Genomic DNA, 21,895 nt, shown 5'->3' on the forward strand with positions numbered 1-21,895 from the left:
AAAAATGGATATCTTCTAAATTTCTAATGAATATGATAGTTATGAATGCTTATTATGAAATACAGTTAAATATATTAAGTTCTAAGATGTTAGTCAAAGCCCCTCAAATTTTTGAAATTCAGATGTAAGTCCCATACCATAACAGGAAGTCTTTTAAATTGCACTATTCAGTGGCATCTAGTACATCATAATGTTGTAAATCATCACCATTAATTCCAAATACCCTTAAGCCTTCTTCTCTTAGCTTCTGGAAAGCACTACTCTAATTTCTTCTCTCTGGGTTTACCTATTTTGCACTCAATATGTACAACAAATTATAGTGTAGCTATTGCACATGGTAAGTATTTTTGGACAAAAAAAAGTACTTTGGATATTAAAACGTGGAGGTGTGGCACCTTCCCTAAAATGTCTTCTAATAATTGGTTCACAAGGAGATTTCAAAAGAGTTGAAATTTCTTGTTCCTCCACCACCTTTTCAAAAAGAGTAGGTATCCATGAACTTGCAGATGTGAGTCTGTATGTGAGTGTGTGTTTCAGAGAGTGTGGTTAATCTCTTTTCAGGCACTTTTGTTCCATCAGTTCCATAAAAAACTCAGTGAGGACCATCTTCACCGCTGAAAAGCCACATGACTGTTGAGTGGAGTGACTCACTTACTTGCTTTTTACCACATTTCCTCTCCCTAACTCTCCATCTGCTGAAGTCAAAGGACAGCCACTCCAAGGACATAGGTGTGCACAATACAGGATCCTCAAGCAAACTGATGACACACTTTGTGGGGCTGAACTATGTGTCAAGCTAACAAATTCTGGGTAGCTATGCTAATTCTACCCAAAAAGTGGGGAACTTTTTTTTTTGTTAATTTCTTGATTCATTTAAGAAAAAGCTTCACAGAAGAGGTATTTCTTGAGCAAGACCTCCAAGAAGTTGGAGGTGTGCAGGTAGGTGTGCACTAATACGTAAGCACAGACCAGGTATCTAGCTTAGCAGTTAAGATATCAGTGTTCCATACTGCAGTTCTTGCATTCAATTCCCAGCTCTAGCTTCACTTCAACTTCCTGCCAACGCAGACCCTAGCAGGTTTTTGCCACCTACTTGGGAAACCTGGATTAAATTCCAGGCTGCTGGTTCTGGTCTTGGCCCAGCCCCAGTGGTTGGTGGGAGTGAACCAGTAAATGGAAATCACCCCTCTAATATATTTTTTTTCAAAAATAATCAGAATTAATTTGGAGACTTCTGTTCTCATGCTTCTCTGTAATTTGAGGGATGTAACTACCTAAAAACAATAGCACCACAATAGGAACCACCTGCTACCACAAAGCCTTATTCCATACATCATTTTGAGTTACTGACTGGAAACCATGCTGAGTTTCTGAGAGTATCTTCCAAAATTCATTGGAGTTTAGAACACCTGGAAATTGTATTTAACTATGAGTGGTTGCTTCATAAACTTTTTTGATTCAATGCATCTTATGATACCACGTGGAGACAGCAAATAAAGGTGGTTGTCCTAGAAGTGAGGCTGGCAGCTGAATCCATCCATGGAGCTCACAGGGTTCTCCTGTGTGCATGGTTTCATATTATTCAGGGCAAAGCAAGTGGATAGGATTCCAAGTTCAGTGCTTCTACTGTTTGACCAGTAGGTGGCATTTCCAAACAACATGAAACTAAGTTCACTAGGAGTTTCAAGAAATTCCCACTTTGTCCACATTACTCTCCAAATGAGGTCTGGTTTTCAGCCCCATCCCTGAGACCCCAGCCTTCACCTGCAAGGTCAGAATCATTCATGCTGGTAACTCGCCCTGCCCTTCCATGTATGTTCCCGGGGGCGGTGGGGGGGGGGGGGGGGGCTCTTTGTTTCCACCTAGGAGCTCTGGGTGGGTGGAAGACACTTACCTCATTGGAATGTGTTCTGTTTTGGTGCTTGGCACGATCAGAGGCGTTTGAGAAAGCCTTGTTGCAACCTTCATGCTCGCAGACGTATGGTTTCTCTCCAGTGTGAGATCTCAAGTGCGTTTTCAAGTTTTCTAGTCTCGAGTAGGCCTTTGTGCAACCTTCAAACTGAAGACAACAGGTAAATCTGGATTACTCCACACAATAGTCATGGCAGCTTTTGCCTAACATTCCCTCGAAGTGGATGAAAAACTGACGTTTCAAGGGTCAGCAGCTTTTCAAAATCAAGGAACAAAAAGTCCACTAAACTCTGCATTTATTGGGATTCAGATGTGGCTCGGTGCAGTTCAAGATAAAGCATTTTCAGTGCCAGTGAAAGTCCTGAAGTTTTGTTTTTTTTTAATAGACCGCTCAATGTGCACAATGCCTTTCATTATCTGCTCACTGATCTCCTCGAATTCCCACTGATTTCAGATTCAGCACAAAGTTCATTAATATGGCTTTGTGTCCATACAAAGACATGGAATTTGATCATGTTTGTAAAGGGCCTTTAAGATGTAAAGTACCAGGGCTGAGCAGTGTCCAGTGTGTCTCGCGGGCACCTCATGAAAGAAAGCTCAGCCTTGCTGCAGCCCATCCTCCTCCACGGGACTGCACTATGCTAAGGGGAATGGCAGGAGTGCGTGTGCAGGAGCTTAAAAACCAAGTGCAGGTTGCATAGCCCTTACCCAAAATGCTTAGGCACCAGGAGCATCTGATCTTTTTCAGACTATGAATATTTGCATACACATAATAAGATATCTTGGGATGAGCCCAAGTCTAAAAACAAAATCCATTTATGTCCCATACACACCTTGCTCACGCTGCCTGGAGGTGATTTTATGCAATGATTTTTTTTTTTACTGCACCTGTGTTTTGATTGCAACCGTCACTTGAGGTCAGGTATGGAATTTTCTACTTGTAGCATCATGTCTGCACTCAAAAAGTTTCAGATTTTGGAACATTTTAGATTTCACATATTTGGATTAGGGATGTTCAATATGTACAGGGATTAGCTTTTTTAAAAGTCCATTTAGGCTCCTCCCTTTGCCTTCAGAGGCCTATGGCATGATGAGCTATCAGGCTGGGGTTGACAGTGACTGAGTGTTCACTCAGCACCCACCACCTGCTGCTAGCTGCCACACCACTCTGCAGAACTGTTCGGTGCAACTCAGTAGCTCTAAAACCCTGGCACTCATCAGAAGGCCCAGCTCTGTCCCTCTTCTTGCAGCACCCCAGCTACCATGTGCCTCCTCTGAGTTGGAGTCATCAGCACATAGAGCCCTGAAGAGTATGAAGAAGGAACACAGTGCGAATCCTGCCGCCCACCAGGTACTCACAGTGCATTTATGAGGCTTCTCGCCTGTGTGTCTTCGCATATGCACTACCAGCATGTACTGGGCTTTGAAGGGTTTCTGCTCTCTGGAGCAGTCGAGCCACCGGCACACGAATTCCTTCTTTTCTCCATGAATATGGTCATTGTTTATATGCTGCAATTTGAGGAAAGGGAGAGAGAGAGAAATAAAGTGGAAGTGTATCACTTGTTTCCGAAGGCAAGAAAAGGAAGTACAAAAAATGTCCCCAGGGTCGGGGCTGTGGCATAGCTGGTAAAGCCACCGCCTGTGATGCTGGCAGTTTGAGACCTGGCTGCTCTACTTCTGATCCAGTTCCCTGCTAATGTGCCTTGGAAAGCAGAAAAGGATGGCCCAAGGCTTGGGTCTCTGCACCCATGTGAGTAACCCAGATGAGGCTCCTGGCTCCTGGCTTTGGACCAGTCCAGCTCAGGCCATTGTGGCCATTTGGGGAGTGAACCAGTGGATAGAAGATCTCTCTCTCTTTCTTTCTGTAACTTTGGCTTTCAAATAAATAAATAATTTTTTTAAAAAAAAAAGTCCCAATCTTAGATCCTAAGGATTACATGAATAACTTCACCATATTAAAAATTTTTTAAATTCTAGGCAGTGTTTTTTTTTTTTTAAATTGTTCTTAGTGTAACAGCCTCTGTTTTGTTCTTTTTGTTTGTTTGTTTATGGTATTTGAAAAACATTTAGAGAGTGATAACTTCTATTTACTACTAGTTCATTCTTCAAATGCCTGCAACGATTGGGCATTTGGATTAGGGAATGCGACAGGCAGATGCCAGGAACCAGGAGCTAAATATAGGCCTCCCAAATGGGTATAAGGTAAACCAAGTACTTGAACTGTCACTTATTGCTCCCTGCATGCATCTTACCAGGAGGCTAGAGTCAGGACCAGAGCTGTGACTCGAACCCAGGTACTCCAATATGGGCGGTAAGGGGTCCCAAGCAGAGTCTTCACAGATGTAGCAAAAGCCTGCCCCCAAGTCAGTGTATTTCTCATGTAGTTTGCTCTTGCTACCTGTGCATGTGTGCTTCCTCACTAACAGGAGTGATATTACAAGGATGGAGCTTAGTGTCCCAGAAGTACTGCACTGGGCATCTGAAGAGCACAGTTTAATTCTGAGACTTGCAATTAGTTGTAGGAGAGTTGTAGAAGAGCAGTTGAGCTATCCTTGTCCTCTGCTAATTTTCATCTGCCAAACGGAGGTAAAGGCTATAGGACTACAGAGTTCTCCAGCTCTCACCCACACCAGGAGGATGCACATCACACACACACACACACACATTCTGTAACAAGGAACCGAAAAACCAGAAACACTTTTCAAACTAAGCTTTAATTCACGGTTCTGAACTAAGAATCAAAGAAGAAAGAACGACATCCAGAGGAGGACTATGTGGCTGTCAAAATGATTTAGTCCCAAGCATCTTGGTTTTCTTCATACACAAAACAAAGGAATGGATTCATGAGTTTCTAAGGTTGTTTTTTTTTTTTCAGTTCTAAAATCCTATAATTTGTTTTTCAGAATGAAAATGAACTTTCCTGAATTACTCATCAATTGAAAGTTGTTTTATGTTTTAACTTTAATATAGTACAGTAAAATAATAAGATAGTTATAGTATATGTATGTGTATAGTTATAGTATAATGATAGAGTATTATAGTTTAATTTTATATAGTTCCTTAGATTAATATATCAGGCGTCCTTTAAGTGGGAGACATGAGAAACCTATTGCAGCACCAGAGGAAGAGAAGGATCTTAATCTGGATCAACTTAAAGAAAATTCAAGTAAGTTGACTATGCTACTTAAGTGTTTGGTTATATACTATCTATGTTGAAACTTTTTCTTTCATTAAAAGTTTTTTAAATCATTTATTTATTTGAGAAAGAGAGAGATTTTTTTCCCCATCCACTGATTCACTTCCCATATGCCCTCAATAGTTGGGGCTAGGCCAAGGGCTAAAGCCAGGAGCCTATTAATTCTAAGTCTCCCACATGAGTAGCAGGAACCCAAGTACTTGAGCCATCACTTCCTGCCTCCCAGAGTGTGTGTTTGCAGTAAGTTTCATCTGAAGCAGAGCTGAGACTCAAACCTAGCGGCTGTGATATGGAATCTAAGTATGTTAACCACTATGCCAAATGTTTACTCCCAAAAACTCTTGAAGATTAATTCACTGATTTGAGAAGGAGAGAGAGAGAGAATATGAGAAAGAGAGGTAGACAGATGAGAGAGAATAAGTGCTCCCATCTGTTGGTTTACCCTCCCAAAGCCTACAATAGCTGGGGTTGGGCCCCAGGGACAACACTGGGAGCTGACTCAATCCAGGTTGCCTACATGGATGCCAGGAACTCAATTACTTGAGCCATCACCACTATCTCCCAGAATCTACATAGTAGGAAGCTACAATCAGAAGTCAGAGCTGAGAACTGAACCAAGGTACTCTAATGTGGGATGCAGGTATCCTAACTGCTAGGCTAAATGCCTACCCTAACACTGTCAATTTTCATGCTCTGGTCATCCTGCTTTAATTTAATTTGCCTTAGTTTTTAATTTGCCTATTTGGCATAATTTGAAGCTTTTAGGAACACTTTCTCAACCATACATGGAAGTATATTGCTAAAAAGTTCCTCCAATGAGAGAAGCTTCCCTTTGTTTTCATATACAGTGTGGTGGTGACACATTTTACTACTTTCTTACTAAGGCCATGGCTCCTAAATACAGAGTAGTCTTTGGGGGCCTGAGGATAAACTTCTACCATCTGAGTTGGCCTTTCCCAGGTATTCCACTAGGTGGCCTGCTGCTTTAGGGGAAAAATGAAGTTTCTATAAAATGCATAAAGTTTTTCAGGCTGTGTCTGGAGCTGGAAGAGGGCAGAGAAAATGCTCTCAGCGAGCAGCCCTCAGAGAGCTGTGACAGAAGAGAATCCGTGCACACTGCGGCACAGGGACACAGCCAGGATCTTGGGAGATGCCTTGGAAATGACAAGGAAACCAAGAGAATCCCCACTCACAGACACAAAGATACAGCAACCCCTTGACCAACAGATGTGGGTTTCCTTTTGAAAACCACTGTCCTGTGTATGAGTGCCTCTTGAAAGAGAAGATTTGCACGTGAGTCTATGAGGAGAACAGATGTGCTGGCCAGAGAACAACAGGCATCTTTGAATTCATGCTTCAAGTGCATCTTTGTAGCCCACACTCATAGCCCAGAATTGCCCCAAATCTGTGCCGAAGCCCAGCCTTTGAAACCTATAGGGGTCCTTTGAATTTTCCTTTCCAGGGAGAAAAATAAACGATCATACAAATTCATTCCATAAAAGTTATTCTTGGTCCATTTTGGTCCTTTGGATTAAGACACACGATAGGAAAAGGAAGGAAGGGAGGGAGGAAGAGCAGAAGGGAGGTGGAGAGAGAAAGGCAGGAAAAGTTAAAGTTGGAAAATAACTGAGTCAACTACTTAAGGTTGCAACACACAGTGTCCTGGTACTTGGCGGTACTCAGTAAGTATCTGTGGACCTGGTTTGACTCATGCAGCAAACTGAACTTCCACTGGGTAAAAGAAATTACAGTGCATGATTTTGTTTATCTTAATTCAACTTCATTCTGCCTGGTCCCCTAACAACAGGAATTTAACATAAGGTATTTCATAGGATTTGAAGGCTATCCAAATGCAAACCCCTCATGCTGGGCAGAACAAAAGACATGCACCTGGATTCTGACATTTCTTTTCTCTCTTCTGCATTTACAGGGATGGGCTGAATGCTACACACACCAGGTCCCAAGCCCGGGAATCAGACAGACATGATTCCTGCCCTAAGGAAATTATAGTCCACTGGAGGGAAATGGATAATGACTTAAATTACTATACAATTATGGTGTGATAAGCGTGATGAAGAGAAATAATAGGGTTTTATAAAAACATAGAGTGGGGGTCCTGAGTCAGCGTGGAGCATCATGGGTCAGGGTCAGCTTCCCAAATGAAGCCAAAGCAGGATCTGAAGGTGAGACCCACAGGTGTGTGGTGCAGGATGGGAGCAGAGAGAAATGGACAGGGGCGCAGGAGCACCTGTGGGAGCTTGCTGCCTCTGAGGAACAGAGTGAGACCCACACATGGCAGAAGTGCACTGGCCATGCGGAGGCTGTAGGCCTCGGGCGTTGCCACTGCTTGGCCTGGTGAGGAGGCATGAGTTTTCCCTGGATTGAGTGGACATCATGGGGACAGCCATGCTTGTGCTAGCTTGCAGGGCTTATCTGAAATGAAGATCTGGGTGAGCTGTTCCGCACTGAGGCTGGGTGGGATCCGTCTGGATGGAACTCACGTTCACCTCACAAGAAAGCCAGCCCAGGCCTGTCCTGGAGGAGGAGTGAATCGGGGGCTCCACAGAGGAGCTGGCATGACCAACCATGAGCCGCCAACGGCGGCCAGTGAAGTAAGAGAGCCTCATCTTTCCCTTCTGTCCTAGCCAATCCCTGGCCAGATGAGATTCTAGAAGAAGCAGGATGTGGCCTCCTGGGGCCCCTATGGGGTGTTGGTAGAGAAAGAGCAAAGAATTGCAGCTCTCTTGAGCCACCTGCCTCGCTGGGGAGAAAGAGGAAAGGCTCTGGATTGGACTTCAGACTGGAGGTCTATGCTGGACACTTCAGCAACCATGAATGACTTGGTAGCGGCACAGTGGTAGGGAAGGGAGCAGACGTGAGCCGAGGAGAGCAGTGACTGCAAGCATCAGAACCGTTTCCTTTCTACCCCTCCAGGCTGACTCTGCCTTTGGCCCTGGAACAGCACGTGGGAATTCCAGTAGTGGGATAGTTCCAGCAGCTTCACTCTCAGAAAGCTCAGCATCTTGGGAACTCCTACTTGAAGTGGCCCCACGCGGACCTGAGTCCCAGCTGAAACACTTCTGCAATCTTCTGGAATTGCTCTTGAGGTCAAACTTGCATGGAGACCACTGTTAGGATTTAAATGAAACTCAGTGATGTAGGCGCACAGGAACAAGGCTAATCTTTCTTTTTTTTCATAGCCCACAAGCTGCTCAGAGGACACAGTCACTTACTGTAAGGAGACAGGGAGGCACCTTTCTGGTGGCTTAGTTCAAACGTGTCTTGAGCTTAAAATATTTCCAAGAGCTAAACTTCAGCTGAAAACTAAAATTGAGAAATTATAGACTTCACATGTTCAGGTGTTCCAAATATTTAATTTCCTTTAAAAAGCTGTGCTGGCTTCTGTGGCGAGAGCCCATGGCAGGTTCACCTTCTGTGTCACAAGGCACGCTGCCTTGCAGGTCATCAGGAGCTGCGTCATAGATTAATTTCTGAAGAGCTGTGTACACTGCAGAGACCCCTTCACTCCCTTGGGCTTTAATTTTCTCATCTGTAAGATTAGGATGATGAACTTGATCACATGTTGGCAAACTTCTTCTGTATGAAGCCAGATAGTTGGGGGCCAGTGTTGTGGAATAGTGGGTAAAGCAGCCTCCTATGATGCCAGCATCCCATACAGGCACTGGTTTGTGTCCAGGCTACTCCACTTCTGATCCAGCTGCCTGATACTGGCCTGGGATAAGCTTAGGCATGTGGTTCAAGTGTTTGGGCCCCTGCCACCCATATGGGAGACCTGGTTGATATGAAGCTCCTGGCTTCAGCCTGGCCCAGGGCTGGCCATTGTGGTCATCTAGGGAATGCACCAGGGGTGGAATATGTCTCTGCCTCTCCTCTGGAACTCTTGACTTTCAAAATAAATAAGTCTTTTAAAGAAAAAGAAGCCAGATAGTAAGTATCTTAGGTTTTGCAGCCTATAAGCAGAACATACAACACGTTAATGAAAATGAATGGCTGCTCATGTATGGACATGGAATATTAGCACATCATGAAATATTCTTTAAAAACTTGGGGGGTAGGGGAGGGTAGTGTTGAGGCACAGTGGATTATGCTGCTGCCTGCAACACTGGTACACCACATCAGAGCACTGGTTCAAGTCCTAGGTTGTCCCCCTTCTGATCCAGTCCCCTGACAATGCAACTGGGAAAGTAGCAGAAGATGACCCAAGTACTTGGGCCCCTGCCACTCATGCAGAAGACTTGGATGGAGTGCCTCACATCTGGCTTCAGCCTGGGTCAGCACCCCAGCCATTGAGGTCATTGGAAAGCGAACCAGCAGATGGAAGATCCCTTTCTGTTTCCTTCTTTCTGTCTCTCTGCCTTTCAAATAATTTTTAAATATTTTTTTTAATTATTGAGAACCATGAACACTGTTCTTTGTTGACAGGCTATGCACAGCAAGCAGTGGGCTGTATCTGTCCTGTGAGCCAGATATTTTGTTTACAACCAAACTTCCAAGTCTTCCTGTGCTAACATCTGTCAGGTTAACTCTCAACCCTGAGAGAGTACAATTAGAAGGAAGGACATTTTAGTGACAGAGAAAGGAAAAGGTTATAGGAAAGAATAAAAATTAGGATCCGAGGCTAAAAAAGGGAGCTGGTGAAGGGAGGAGATGAGCCCACATCCACTTCACTTTCTGCATCATTTTCCTGGCCCTGGGTTGAAAAAGCACATATTCTTCTCTCACCAAGATCCAAAGTATCCACGAAGAATAATATACAATGAATTCTTAACCTTCAACAGACTGAGCCCATGGGAAACTGGCCTGAAATTCAATGGACAGGAGTTTATTTGTGGTTTCACTGGAAATCTGACTTCCTAGCAGTGAAAATGTTAATCAAATATATAAATAATTTAATTGGAGGAAAAATAATGCATGATTAAATTCCACACTAATCCAACACAAAGACATGCAATTTGCCAGCGGCCTGAGAGCCAGAAAGAGATAGATGGTGTGAATTACAGCTCTGTGGGCCAGCGCTGGCGGTGAGACGGCTTTGAACTCTCCCTGAGTAAACAGGACAGGGACTCAGGGCCTAAACAATTCCCCCAGAAAGGCGGAGTCGGTCAAGGGGCTTCCTGATGAGTCTGTGTCTTCAGCTCTCTGCTCGGTACACAGCTCATCACTGACTGACCTGGGACGCAGCTTCCAATGCCCTCCAGGGCTCTGTCCCTTCCAACACAGAAGACGAACCCTCGGCAGCTCTTGCTGCAGAGGCCAGTACAGCTCTTTAAAGGAAACGAGATATCTGGAACATTTGGATGTGTAAAGTCTATAATTTCTTAGAATTTCAATTTTCAGTTGAAATCTAGCTCTCTGAGATGGTTTAAGCTTGAAACACACTCGTACTACCTAAACTGTCAAAAAGGGCCCGGTGTTGTGGCACAGCAGGTTAAGATGCTTCCTGTGGTGCCAGTATCCCGTAAGGGTGCCGGCTTGGGTCCCGGCTGCCCCACTTCCAATCCAGCTTCCTGCTTATGTGTCTGCGAAAGCGGCAAAGATGGATGGGCCCCTGCACGGATATGGGAGACCTGGATGGAGTTCCAGGCTCCTGGCTTCAGCCTGGCCCAGCCCTGGCTGTTGCAGCCATTTGAGGAGTAATCCAGAGGATGGAGGATCTCTCTCTCTCTCTCAACTCTGCCTTTCGGATAAATAAATCAAACAGAAGACAAAATACAGGAAGATGTTGCTATTTCCGTACAGCGACTGATTCTGCTTTATTTCCTTCATCAGCCATGAGTTCCCTTAGGCAAACGCTTGCCCCTCAGGAGCCCACAGCAAACCCACAAAGTTGACTTTCCCACCATGATCAGGCCTGGAGTCGTTTCTAGTCTCCCTCATTGCCCTGGGGCCCAGGGAGCACAGAGAAAGTGGGAGAAACCACTGGCTGGCCTGGCAATAGAGGAGGCGGAAGGTGCTTCTTTATTTCAAGGGATTCTCTTTGGGAAGCTGAGCCGTGAATGTCAACCAACGGGGCTTGGAGAGCCGCGGGAAGAAAGACCCAAGGAAGCAGGAGAGTGACGCTTTTCTTTCACTAGCGGCAGAATGGACACACACAATGGACTCCACTGAGCTAATCAGGGTCTTTTCTTCTGGCTTCGTTATTTCACTATGACCTCAGAGCAGGCAGTTTTCCTAACCCCTCAGATGAATCGCGCGCATGCAGCCCAGCGATCCGCACGCTCTCAGAGCTCAACTAAAGCTGCCGCTCAAGCAGCGCACGAGGCTTGGAAGCAAGCGCCCCTTGGCTTTTTTTCCACCTGCTCCTTTAGCCCAGCTCTCAGATTGGATCCCCATTCAGAGCACACGACTCTCTAGATCAGTGGATTATCCTCCCTTCTAAGTGGCTTCCTGGAGCGGGGCCACTACAGCCTGGCTGGAACCAATGCCTACATCTGCCCATCCCCTTCCCAAGTCTGCTTAAGGTGATCCCGTAATCAATAACAAATACTTCGCTGCTTCAGAAGTCAGTTCCCTAGCATCAAGGCAATTTCTTTCCATTGTTGCAATGAAAAAATTATCACCAAGCACACCTGAGAGTGGTGAAGCCAGGACATGCGAAACTTCAGCCTCACCTGTTCCCTGTGCACACACATTCCGCACCAGGCTTTCTGTATCTACTGTATTTTCCAATAATGCAGAGTTTTTCTGGCAACTTAGATTCCTACAAATATTTCTCCAAGTTGTTCACAGCCCAAAGAACACATAAAATCAAATATATATATATGAATATATATATATATATATATAGTCTTTAGTGTAACAGCGCTCAAGTATCTGTAATTTGTTTCCCACATAAACACCCACATCTTCACACACAGGATTATGCCTTTAATAGAAAACAAATCTTAGATAATAGTGTATTTCATTCAAAAACAGTCAAGCAAATGGAACTGCGTTTTGGGCACTTCCTAAGGGGCTCCCTTTGCACTCACTGGCTGGGGACGCCAGCTGCACCCTCAGTTCTACGTCTGCTTCGTGCCTTTGCCACATTTCTCTGCATCTTGGTGCCACCACTGGATGCTGTGATTCTTTATCCGGAAGTGAAACGGAAAGCTTTCCTTCTCAGAGTGTCACACCGGAACGTCAGATGCTTTCTGAATCTTCACACGGCCATCAGGGTTAGCGCATCGTCAAGGAGGCTTGAGTGAATGACTGTATTAACGGGATGCAGCCACTTGACACTCACGAGGACCTGGTGAGGGGTCCCTTACGAAGGCCTTCTATTTTGACACAAGACGGGATGTTAAAAAGTGAACCATGTCACGAAAGCTCAATTTTCAGTTTGCTTCCTGACTTTATAGGCCTATTACTATCTCTTTACTTAGTAGTCCAGATATATTTCTGAAAGGGAGAAAAAGGGGAAATGATTTAGAATCTATTAAAATTTAATTTATATTACAACTGATTTGGGACAGAGATTGAAACGCTTTGCCTAAAGGAAAACTCCCTATAAAAATACCTCAAAACTTCCCATCTGAAATAAGGCCCATGCCTTCTTGTTTTGTGTATCATTTGATAAAGGCATCATTTTTGAAAAGTTTTACAACTGCTGTGACATGGATTTATATTAGGTGTGCATTGCGATGGGAGTCTAATGGTTTCACGAGGCAAAAATAAAAAAGCCATGAATCATAGACTATCAGGACTAAAGTAGGCCTTCTATCTCTATATGCACTTTAATTTTAGATAAATAAAATAATTTAAATTGTTTTGCTGGCACCCATCAATCTTCCTAACCGTTTATTTAAAAAGCTGTTAACAGCCTGTGGTGGGAAGAATCTTCCCAAAGACTTCACAGAATGATGTTTCAAATCAAGCTGGGTCATAAAAAAAATCACAGCATCTTTAGTTTTCTGACAAAACTATAATGTTACACAGGAAAACACTGAACGGCCTCAAGACTCTGGGTCCAAGACTGCAATCTCTTTCTAAAACAATGAAATAATTCCCACTTCTGATTTGTGAATATTATTAAGAATTAGAGATTAAAAAATAAAGATATGCTTCTTGGTTAAAAGTGGACACATAAATATAACTAGGGTGACAATGACACAAATCTTGTTTCTAGGCACAAATACGTAACAAAATTATTTTCCTTTATGTGAAAAAAGGCAAAGTTCTTTTTTACAAAAGATTTGTTTGAAAAGCAGAGTGACAAAGAGGGAGAGAAAGAGATCTTCCACCTGCTGGTTCTTTCCCAGAATGCCCACAACAGCTGGGAGAGGGCCAGGCTGAGGCCAGGGGCCCAGAACTCCATCCAGGTCTCCCAAAGGGATGGGAGGAACCCAGGCACTTGAACCACCCAGGGGTGTCAGCAGAAAGCTGGATCAGAGGCCCAGAGTAGCCAGGACTCAGGCTCTGATACGGGCTGGGGTATCCCAAACATGGCTTAACCACACGCACCACAACACTGGCTCCAGGCAGAGTTCTTTAACAGGACACATGATTTGTGTGAACACATGGCTTTACAGCGTTGGATTTGAGAACAAAAATTAACTAGCTAAAAATACATTTTCCACCCCAATGCCACCATGGTAAGTGGGACCTATGTGACAAAGCAGGGGAAATCTGTCATCCTTCCCCTTTCCCTTGAAAATAAAAGTATATGGGATGGAATGCAATATAGATACATGTCCCAGCATGCCAAGCCAAAGAAACCAATCAAAACAGAACATTCAAGTCTTCTTTGTTAAGGTTTTCTTACCATTTAATATGGTAACTATTCTTTTAAAATTTTTATTGATTTACTTTTATTTATTTGAAAGGTAGAAAGAAATAAACAAAGAAGGCTGAATATATCCTTTAGTAAACTAAGAGTTCAGAGAACAAAACTGTGAGACAAAAAGATTTGCTTATTTGAAAGGCAGAGAGATGGGGGTGGGGGGGAGAAAGAAATCTTTCATTCACTGGTTTAGTCCCCAGATGGCCACAATAACCAGGTTTGGGCCAGGCTGAAGCCAGAAGCCAGGAACTCGTCTAGGTCTCCCATGTGAGTAGTAGGGGCCCAAGTACTTGAGCCATCCTCTGCTGCTTTCCCAGGTGCATCAGCAGAAACCTTGATCAGAACCAGGGTAACCAGGACTCAACCTAAACAGACGCTTACAACACTGTAAGTGGCGGCTTACCATGCTGTGCCACAACACTGCTCCCTTCCCACCCCTCCCCACCCACCAAGTTGAAGCACTTTTCAGAATTTCTGTTCTGGAGGGCCAGTAGTTAAATCAATTGAGATTTTCCACAGAGATTTAAAGGGATTTCATCAAACCTTTCAACCGTTCTAAGAATGTTCACATTGTTTCTACAAGTTATTGGGCATATTTAATTTTTATCATCTCCTTTCAAACACCAACCGTGCTTCAGCAAAAAAAGCCAACAAAACCACAAACCCTTCTTAAATTAATTGATTAGATACCACAAAGAATGACACAAAGAGGTAAGCAAGTAAGGTTTTAGGAGTATCTATTCTAGACGTATGAAGAAAAAGAATACTTCATTCAGGCGAGATAATTTTAATTATACAACCATGCAATGAAATAATTTGGAAAACTGATCTCCAAAATGGTAATTTCTATTTCACTTGTCTGCAGTGAGGAAATCCAGCAAACACGATAAGCGCCAAGGTTTCTGAGCTGAGCTCTCGTTCCGAAGGAGAGGCGGATAAAGCTCACTTTCTTACTCTTCAACTGGATCTTGGACTGAGATGAATGGCAAGGCCAGAGGGGCCAGGAAAGCGGCGATAAAATGCAACCTCTCCCAAGGACCAAATGAATTCATCACTCATATGTGTGGCTCATCCCCAGGAACCCAGCATATCTGGAAAGCATTACCATTCACAGCCATTGCATATATCTCCAAGTGAAAGATTCAGAAGCCAGATCATGTCCCAGGGCATTAAAATCCTCCCACCTTGTGGGCTTGGATTTCTGCCAGGAACAGAAAGGAGGGTTAATGGACAGTTTCTCTGTATGCTACTATCCATACAGCAGTTGTACTTGCCCACCTATGGTCAACACAGTTCCGACTTTGTTACACAACTTTGAAAGGTAGATTGGGTAGGTATGATCATATTTATAATGACATATTAGATTTTAAATTTTAAAGTACTTAATGCTTATACACAAACACACACACACATACACACCCACACAAAGAACAAGGAAGACTCATATTTTTAAAAGTCTCCTGACTTCAAAAGTAGATATGAAATTTCCCTATTTGAAATGCAAGATACGAGGATTTCCATGAGCTAAAAGTATATAAAATACTACTCTTTAATTATTTCCTAATTTTTATGACCTCAGCAATCCACCAACTTTGGAAATATAGGCATTGCTATTTGGAAAAGGTATGAACATATAATATGATTATGAGAAAATTCAAAATGTAATAATAAAGTAAGCACATGTGAATGATAAAGAGATCCAACTTCAATAGTTTATCTCTGTATTTGCTACCCTGTAAAAGCAATCTGTCTCCCTGCACATTACTAAATTCCGATTCTGAGGATTACAATAATCTCTCTTGAACTTGTATACTGGCTAATACATTTTTACATCATAATTTTCATGACTGAAATACTTGTTTGGACAATTACATATATAAGAAAATGGTATTTCAATTTCAAATACATTTGGATAATCTTTTTAATACTGGAAAAAAGTCGAGGATTTTAAAAATGAAATCTTTTGAAGACAGAGATTAGAAGTTATTCTAGTACCAGCCTGAGTCCAAACCACATCCCGGACCATGACTCTACCTTTAGATCGTCTGTCCATCACGTTTGCAAGGGAAAGTCTTGCATGAAAAGTGTTAGGAGAACCTTCCCTCAGCAACTAGAAGAGATTAGGTAATTGTGTGTGTGTGGTGTGTGTGTGAGAGAGAGAGAGAGAGAGAGAGAGAGAGAGATGGAGAGAAGAGGGAGCGGTGACTGCTGATGACAGAAACAGAAAAATCTGAAGACCTGCTGGAAGAAAGGAAGGAGGCATGCAAACAGGCACAACTATCCATTTGGAAATCTGCCCACAATCCCCACTGAGCTGATACATTCATTCACTATTAACTCAAAGCTTATTTTCAATATGACAGTTCCTGTGCTGAACACTGAAGAGGCAAGACAGAGTAAGACAGGTCCACTGGATCTTATCCAAGATTGGCTATAAGAATGTAGAATATGGTATATGAATTAGCATTCACATCATAGACCTCTTTGCTTCGCAACTGAGTAGTAAGCTACTTGGAGGAATGCATACCTTTCTTCCTTCCCTTGTATCATAGAAAACTAGTAGGCCCTAGTAGGGCTTTTCTAGGGTCACCTCACCAAACTTAGATGGAAGGAAGCCCCAAAGTCTCTGTTGTAGTGAACTTTTCAAGATGTACAAGTATTAAGTTTACCATCTCTCAATCAACTCTTAACAAATTCACAATCCATGCTGGTGTCAGGATCCCTTCCAAACACCTTGTTCTCTCACTGCTGCTAAATCTAAGCATATTAAAATAAAATTTCCTATATGATATTGCATATATGATATTGCACTGTATATTTGCATAAACTCACTCCTTCTCCCATACAATTTTAAATCATATTTAGATTATTTATAATATCCTATCCCAGGCAATGTAAATGCTATGTAATTATGCTGTTATTTTGTATTGCTTAGGAAATAATGACAAGGAACAAGTCCACATATACTTAGTACAGTTGCAGTTTTTAATTTTTTATTTATTTATTTGACAGGTAGAGTTATAGACAGTGAGAGAGAGACAGAGAGAAAGGTCTTCCTTCAGGCCGGCACCGTGGCTTAACAGGCTAATCCTCCACCTTGTGGCGCCGGCACACCGGGTTCTAGTCCCGGTTGGGGCGCCGGATTCTATCCCGGTTGCCCCTCTTCCAGGCCAGCTCTCTGCTATGGCCCGGGAAGGCAGTGGAGGATGGTCCAAGTCCTTGGGCCCTGCACCCGCATGGGAGACCAGGAGAAGCACCTGGCTCCTGGCTTTGGATCAACGCAATGCGCCAGCCACAGCGGCCATTGGAGGGTGAACCAGCGGCAAAAAGGAAGACCTTTCTCTGTGTCTCTCTCTCTCACTATCCACTCTGCCTGTCAAAAAAAAAAAAAAGGAAAGGTCTTCCTTCCGTTGGTTCACTCTCCAAATGGCTGGAGCTACGCTGATCCAAAACCAGGAGACAGGTGCTTCCTCCTGGTCTCCCATGCGGGTGCAAGGACCCAAGCACTTGGACCATCCTCTACTGCCCTCCCGGGCCACAGCAGAGAGCTGGACTAGAAGAGGAGCAACTGGGACTAGAACCCGGTGCCCGTATGGGATGCCGGCGCCGCAGGCAGAGGATTAACCAAGTGAGCCACAGCGCTGGCCCAGTTGCAGTTTTTAAAAAATCTTTTTGATCCATAGCTGATTGAGTCCATGGATATATAACCCATAGATATGGAGAATCGACTGCATAAGTAAAACATAATCACTGCACCTGGGAGAGGAACAGTCTATATGAGGTTAATACAAGTCAAATAGTTAAAATAAAATGGATTGGTCTTAATAAAATAAGGAATGGCAATACTTCTGAGCAGGACAACTGAGATAAATCCTGAAGGAAGAGAGTAAGTCTGATACACAGGGAAAAGTGTATGATAGAAGAAGGGAAAACAGACATAGAATCAAAACCAAGCATGGAGTATTGGGAAATAACAGCCAGGATACGGTGGGGGACACACGCCTGTGTGTGCGTGTGTATGCATGCACATGTGTTGGTGAGCATGCTACAGATGGCGGCTGGGAAAACTAGAATGGTGCTGCTGAATGTCCTAAGGTACTGAGATCCCAGACAATGAAGGGAAGGTTTTTATAAAGGCAATGATCACACTTTTGTTTTTAAGAGATAACTAAGTGGTGTCAGAAGAACTAAGCAAAGACTGGGCAATGAATCCATTCAGACTGCTGCTAATATCATCCAAGAGAAAACTGTGGCTTTGACCCAAGAGGTAGCCACAAGGATGGAGAAGGGGCTGGAAACATTTTGAAAGAATTTGTGGGTGGTGATTTAGAAGAGTAATAGGTGATACTGAAGTTTTAAGCCTGAAGGATTCTGGAAAATAACAATTGGAAGTCAACTAGATTTGGAGGTTATGTTTCTGTTGGGACATGATGTGGCAAAGGTGTCTCTAGGACATCTTGCTACAGAGATCCAGTGGAGAAGACAAGCTTGGACTTGGACATAAAGGTTTAAGAATCTGAGAAAGGGTGTAGCTGAAGGAGAGTAGCCTCCTACCCTACCCCAAGTTACCTTTGGTAACTCTGAAAGCATCTACACAGAATTTCAGAGATTTCACAAAACCTGACTGGAAACCTCTGAGCAATGGGGATTATACAAAGGATGAAGAGGGATAGCAATTGGAGGATGTGGGAGGCCAGTGTTTAAAAGATTGGTAAACAGTCAGTTGTGACTTGTTGATTGGGTGGGTTCTTTTGAGTTGTACTTGATGTCTTAGGAACTATTTATGACGCAAAGAAACCAGAGACCAACTGGATTCTGGACCAGACCATACAGCCTGACTTATGAACTCTCCAGTGTGTATTAGGTTCCAAGAACCTTCATCTGGAGAAACCAGAATCTTCTCAAAATGTACACCTGCTTTTTAAATTGAACACCTCTCCTGGTAGCCCCATCCCCTGGTGTCTCCCATTCTCCACCTCCCGGTCTACCCTCCAGTTCTTCCTCCCGGAACGAGCTTGTGTAGTGAATGGCCCCTGCAAGTTGTCTTGTGCTGCAGACCTCAAGAACAACATGAAGGTGACAGAAAGGACTTCTAGGTTCCAGTAATCTGGTACAGGTTCAAGTGAAAAAGTCCATACAGCATGGAGACGGGAGAAGAGGATGGTGTATGGAGTTCCCATTTGGTTATAAATTAGAAATCTTAATTGACCCTAAAGGAATACACCATGGGATGGTAGCAATGTTTTGTCCCTCTTGTCCCCACCTTACAGCACATATCAGATAACATGTGACAGAAACACACTGACAAACACACAAGAAAGAATTCTCTGACTCAAATACAACTCTCACGTAATTTGCCAGTTATCTGTCTGTGTTAAAACCTGAAAACCTGGCCCATGGGTAAAATCAGTTAATGTTTTGAGGAGTGTATGAAATTCCTAACCTTTACAAAAGAAAACTCCTGTGGCAGTAATGTGATGGTCATGTTTCGGTCGTGTTTTCTGCCTTGACTGTCGTGCTCATGCACAGCACTCTTCAGCTCAGTAGCTGGTCCATTAACCATTTCCTGACATCTCCGACTGGTTGCCCATGCTAGAATTGATGTTGTATTTTTCTCTCATTTGTACCATTTGCCCATACCTGCAATTTTTATTTATTGGAAGGAAAAAATACGGAATGCAAGACACAAAGGATAAGTATAACAAGTAAAACATCCTGCTGAGTGCTTCATAGAAGATTCAGTTGTTGAGGCTTTGATTTTAAGTCAAGCTTATTATTGACTTTTCTTCATCTCACTAAATGCGGTTGAAGTGTGTGTGTGTGTGGCCAGCCAGAATACAGTGCCATAATGTCAGATTTTCCTTGCTCTGTTTTTGAGAGTTGATGATGTCAGGCACTTTTAAGTGTTTGGGGAAATTAAGAAATATATGGAAAATATTGGGATACCTCCCCCAAACCAAGTCAAGTCTGTAACCTGAAGCCAGGTAGTTGGTTTTCTGATCTGCTTTGGCCTCTTTCTATCATCTTACTCACCAGCACTTAGTATAAGTCGACATATTAGAATTGTGATATTTATTGGTTTTGTATTTGTCGTCCTTAGAAATGTTAATGATGTACTTTTATATTGATAATATAAATTTATGTACAATGTGTGTGTGTATGTATTTCAGAATGTTAGAAGATTGTACTATGTATGTGATATTTTCTGTGTCTTCATAACAAATATGTTCCCTTTAAAAAAAAAAGATTGGTAAACAAAAAAGGACACAAAGGAGATAGAAAATGGTGGGGCTTATGGGGCACATCCTTGTGTGGGGCGTATTTGGATACACCTATGTACAACCTCAACAAGAGGTTAAGGTCATGAAGAATGTAGTTCTCTGCCAGCGGTCGCTTCACAGTTCCAGTAGGTTTTGGGGGATCAGAAAGGAATGAAAGAAAACATCTATCAAAATGGTGACGCTACTGAGCATAAGATGGAAACGTGGGTCATCAGGAATTCTCACATTGAAAGGGACTAAGAAATTATGGACAGAAATCCATAGTATTTGATTTGTAAGTTGTTTGTTATCTGGAACCCTGTGTTTCTCCCACGCTGTTTGCAGCACTGAGTTCTGTGTACCTAGGAGTTTTACAGGACTGCAGAAGTAAAGACAGCTACTTCTCACAGAGTAGGAAGTGAAGTAGTCCCCTGCAAGAAAGGAAATGCAAAGAGAGGGAACCGGAGGATCATACCAGGTGGTGCACCTGACTTCCCATGGAAGAGAAAAAGCACAGCTAGTCCAGAGGCTGGGACACATGAAAATCCACAGCTGGTGACACCTGGGTCACATCTAGGATGGGGTTACGAAGCCATGATTACTTGGTCTTCTGCATGTCTTTCAAGCATCACTGAGTTCATGAGACTCACTACCTCAGTAGATCCCTCTTCTCATCACTCTACTTACAGCACATCTTCTCTATCCCTGAATCTCCAGCCCACAGCTTGTGGCTCTCCCTTTTTCCCAATGGCCTTATCGTTTCTAATACACTATAATTTACTTACAGTGATTATTTATTATCTGTCTACCCCCACCTCACACTAGAGTATAAATTCTAGGTAGGCAGGGATTTTTATCAGTTCTGTTCAATGATGTGTCCCATGTAACTGGAACAATGCCCAGGATAGACCAGGAACTCAGTAAATATTTGTTAGAGGAAAGCATTATTGGAAATGTGTTACTGGAAATACCAAGATAGGAGCTCATGTGGTCCCAGGCCTCAATACTTTCCCAATGGGCGGCCTGCCTTAGCTGTATGCTTTGAGAACCAGAAGCCACAGGAAACGGAAGCAATTTCCTGTATTGCTCTGGCCCCAACAATCTGACAAATCTCACATCCCAGATGCCTTCAGGGTCTACCCACAGAGCCTGCCTTTATAATGCAATTGCAGACTGACGTTTTGAATTGGTAATGACATAATTCAGAGTTATCTTAGATGGTTCCTATTCATTACAAATGAAAAGAATTCCAAAATTTATTTTTGCCCACCATGACAATGTTGACATAACTTTGGGACAAGAGCCCCTGGCATTTAAGTGATAATCTTAACTTTCAATGTTATGTTCCACTGGCCATAGAAAGTCAATAATCTGATGTTTTACAGTAAGTTTTTCTTGATATAATTCAATAAAGCTTCAAATGAGGGAGAGAGAAAGAAAGACCAAGTTACACTTGCGATTAAACTATACTCTAGCTCACTGGAATTTTGCCCCTTGGCTATTGTTCTTGCCCACAGTTGATACAGAGATTTCTTCCCCATGCAATGCTGTTAAGTAACAGGAGAATGAAGGGCATACTTCCTCTTTAATCTACTTGTGGAAATCTCATTAATGTAATGGAAATTTTGCCCCCTGCCATGACTAAAGTGTTTGAAGAGACAGAAACAAGGAAGCAAGGTTGGTCGTATTGAGTTTCCCTTGGAGAAATAAAGAAGGCACTTCACATAGAAATGCAGGTTTAAACTT

General features: G+C 43.0%; 1 protein-coding gene across 3 annotated transcripts in view; it reads right to left on the reverse strand.

Annotated features, from left to right (window-relative positions):
- GLI3 (GLI family zinc finger 3) overlaps nucleotides 1–21,895 on the reverse strand; it is a 279,339-nt gene that overhangs the window by 13,203 nt on the left and 244,241 nt on the right. For all 3 annotated transcript variants that reach the window (XM_062179474.1, XM_062179472.1, XM_062179473.1), the window contains 2 exons: nucleotides 3,271–3,420; nucleotides 1,895–2,059 (listed from right to left, as the gene is read on the reverse strand). In XM_062179474.1, the coding sequence (XP_062035458.1) occupies nucleotides 1,895–2,059; nucleotides 3,271–3,420 (315 nt within the window). The remainder of the gene's footprint in view (nucleotides 1–1,894; nucleotides 2,060–3,270; nucleotides 3,421–21,895) is intronic.

The sequence above is a fragment of the Lepus europaeus genome, chromosome 20 (assembly GCF_033115175.1).
Source record: "Lepus europaeus isolate LE1 chromosome 20, mLepTim1.pri, whole genome shotgun sequence".
Classification (NCBI taxonomy): domain Eukaryota; kingdom Metazoa; phylum Chordata; class Mammalia; order Lagomorpha; family Leporidae; genus Lepus; species Lepus europaeus.